This window comes from Euprymna scolopes, chromosome 19 (genome assembly GCF_053919585.1).
Source record: "Euprymna scolopes isolate OS-2025 chromosome 19, ASM5391958v1, whole genome shotgun sequence".
In the NCBI taxonomy this organism is placed as follows: domain Eukaryota; kingdom Metazoa; phylum Mollusca; class Cephalopoda; order Sepiida; family Sepiolidae; genus Euprymna; species Euprymna scolopes.
The window spans coordinates 13986723-13989731 of record NC_136500.1 but is presented as its reverse complement, the minus strand read 5'-3'; the positions used below and the strand labels follow the sequence as shown (position 1 = coordinate 13989731).

General features: G+C 36.1%; 2 protein-coding genes across 2 annotated transcripts; one reads left to right on the top strand and one right to left on the bottom strand.

The window, feature by feature from the left end:
- Positions 1-1764, bottom strand: LOC145240096 (histone H4). Its single transcript, XM_080103716.1, has one exon. It carries the CDS (start codon positions 1728-1730, stop codon positions 1419-1421), a length of 312 nt encoding a protein of 103 aa, XP_079959842.1. The 5' UTR covers positions 1731-1764; the 3' UTR covers positions 1-1418.
- Positions 1765-2003: 239 nt separating this feature from the next.
- Positions 2004-2764, top strand: LOC145240095 (histone H3). Its single transcript, XM_080103715.1, has one exon. The coding sequence runs from the start codon at positions 2009-2011 to the stop codon at positions 2417-2419; it is 411 nt and encodes a 136-aa protein (XP_079959841.1). The 5' UTR covers positions 2004-2008; the 3' UTR covers positions 2420-2764.
- Positions 2765-3009: the final 245 nt, after the last annotated feature.

Here is a 3009-nt window from a genome sequence, read left to right as displayed (position 1 = left end):
GTTTAGTTACTATGGCAACTAAAACATGTCCTTTGCTCATGCGTAGGGAGAAGTCAGTGTTTTTTTAGGGTGTTCGCCAGGGAACTCTAATCGCGACCAGTACCTAGGACGCTAAATAATGCTGCCAGTAAGTTTACATGAACTATTTAAAAAAAAATTTTTTTTTCATGGACAGGTTCCTCTGCAGTTTATATTTCACAAAAATTGTTTACCTTGGGGGAGGCCGCCACAACCCTTGACCCTCCACTAATGTAAACAATTTCTTAAATGTAAACGAAAACACCCACACAGGGCAAAGTACAAATTAAAAATATGCCGTAAAAACAAAAGTATGAAAATATTCAAGAGAAAAGAAATGTCGGGTTTGTATTACTGTACACACAGATTCGAAAAAGTTGTCAAAAAACAAATATATAACAAATGTTATCAAAAGCAAGATAAGTTACTTTTCTGCCAAACTGGATATATTTTGTGTTTTTATTCAATGTAACATTTATTCAGCTCGAAAAACAGTGTTTACCGATGTATTGGAAAATTCAAAATGGCGTCTCACACCCTCTTTAACACCGTAAGTTTGGAAAAAGGTGTTATAAATAAAAAAAAACTATACAAAATACTATTAAAAACCCGCCGAATATATGTCAACTTATGTCACGGTAAGATATATTGAGAGTTTTTAACAGTATTTTATCCGGTTTTTTATCTATAACATCTTTTCCCACACTTACCATGTTAAAGAGAGAATAAGACGCCATCTTAAATGTTTCAATACATCGGTAAACACTGGTTTTCGAGCTGAATAAACATGTTACATTGAATAAAAACACGAAAAATATATCCAGCTTGGCAGAAAAGTAACTTATCTTGCCTTTGATAACATTTATTTGTTATATTATTTGTTTTCTTGACAACTTTTTCGAATCTATGTGTACAGTAATACAAACCAGAAATGTCTAACAGAAAGTGGGTATTCATTATATACAAATGAATTCCACTTTTCGAAAAAATAATTTCTTCATATCATGAAAACTACTTATTTGACCGAAATTTAAATGTGATATTCGTTCTTAGCACCACCGAAAACATAAGTCGTCATTATTAAAGTTATGGGAGGAGTTGGATATAAATTTGACATTGAAAAACTGATATCAAACTTGCCCAGGACAGAATATATATTGAAAAAGTCAGTAAATAAGTATTCATACTCTTGTTTAATTCTAAGACTGAGGTTTGTAACCAGAAATAGCGAATGAATTTGTCTGCAATCAAAAATGAATAAGGAAAAAAAAAAAAAAAAATCAAATTACACATCAAAAGAAAGTTAAACGCATAAGTTATAAGTGGAAAATACTTTTCGGAAAAAGTTGGTGGCCCTGAAAAGGGCCGTTTGGTTCGTTTTTCTTTGATCAAATAATAGTTTAACCTCCGAATCCGTAAAGGGTTCTTCCCTGTCTCTTCAGAGCATAGACGACGTCCATGGCGGTGACAGTCTTCCTCTTGGCGTGTTCGGTGTACGTGACGGCATCACGGATGACATTTTCAAGGAAAACTTTCAGGACACCACGAGTTTCTTCGTAGATCAGACCAGAGATACGTTTCACACCACCTCGACGGGCAAGACGACGGATAGCGGGTTTCGTGATACCCTGGATGTTATCACGAAGTACTTTACGATGACGCTTAGCGCCTCCTTTTCCTAAACCTTTTCCTCCCTTTCCGCGACCAGACATCTTGTTGTCAATTAAAGTAGTAGTAGGAAAATACTAATGTACGGCGGACAACAAATCAAATTCACTATATATAGGTCTCCGCACAAAATCCGGCGGACCTAGTTGAAAGCACCCCACGTGATTCCTTATTACCAATGAGAATAAAGGGAAATATTTGAACATCTTGCGCGCATCTAACAAAGAAAAGTAGCAGCAGCAGCAGCTGATAACAACCCATATAAAAAGGTGTAACGGTCGTGCTGGTGAAATTCATCATTTGAAGTAGTAGTTGATTCATAATGGCTCGTACTAAGCAGACCGCTCGTAAATCCACCGGAGGAAAAGCTCCTCGTAAACAGTTGGCTACCAAAGCGGCGCGTAAAAGTGCTCCAGCCACTGGTGGAGTGAAGAAACCCCATCGTTACAGGCCCGGTACTGTAGCTCTCCGTGAGATCAGACGTTATCAAAAATCCACTGAGCTTCTCATCAGGAAACTTCCCTTCCAACGTTTGGTTCGTGAAATCGCCCAAGACTTCAAGACCGATCTCCGTTTCCAGAGTTCTTCTGTGATGGCTCTTCAGGAGGCCAGTGAAGCTTACTTGGTTGGTCTTTTCGAAGACACCAACTTGTGTGCCATCCACGCCAAACGTGTCACCATCATGCCGAAGGACATCCAATTGGCTCGTCGTATCCGAGGCGAGAGAGCTTAAATTTATTATCTCTCTTCATATTCAAACGGCCCTTTTCAGGGCCACAAATTTATTATGAAAGTTTTTCTTTACTCTTGTTTGTAATTTAATGCGATTTTTTATGTTTTTTATATATTCTATATTCCGTCAATGTACTTTTTTCAATGTGATTTTCCTCTTTAGGTGTATTTATAGGTGAAACATTTTTCGACATCAATTTTTCTTAGGCAATTTATATTCATTCATGGTGTTCTCTAATTTCCGCATTTCCTAATAATCTTCGTAAACAATAAATTTGTTTGTATTACTGTACACATGGATAAGAAAATTGTCAAACAAATATACAACAAATCTTATCAAAGGCAAGATGAATTACTTTTCTACCTAATTGAATATGTTTTTAGTGTCTTTATTTAATGTAACATGTTTAATCGACTCGAAAAAGTGTTTACCGATGTATTGGAAAATTCAAAATGGCGCCCGCGTCTCTCTTTAACACGGTAAGTTCAGGAAAAGATGTTATAAATAATAAACTAGACAAAATACTATTAGAAATTCACTCAATATATGTTACCGTGACATAAGTTGACTTATTCGGTTGTTTTTTAATA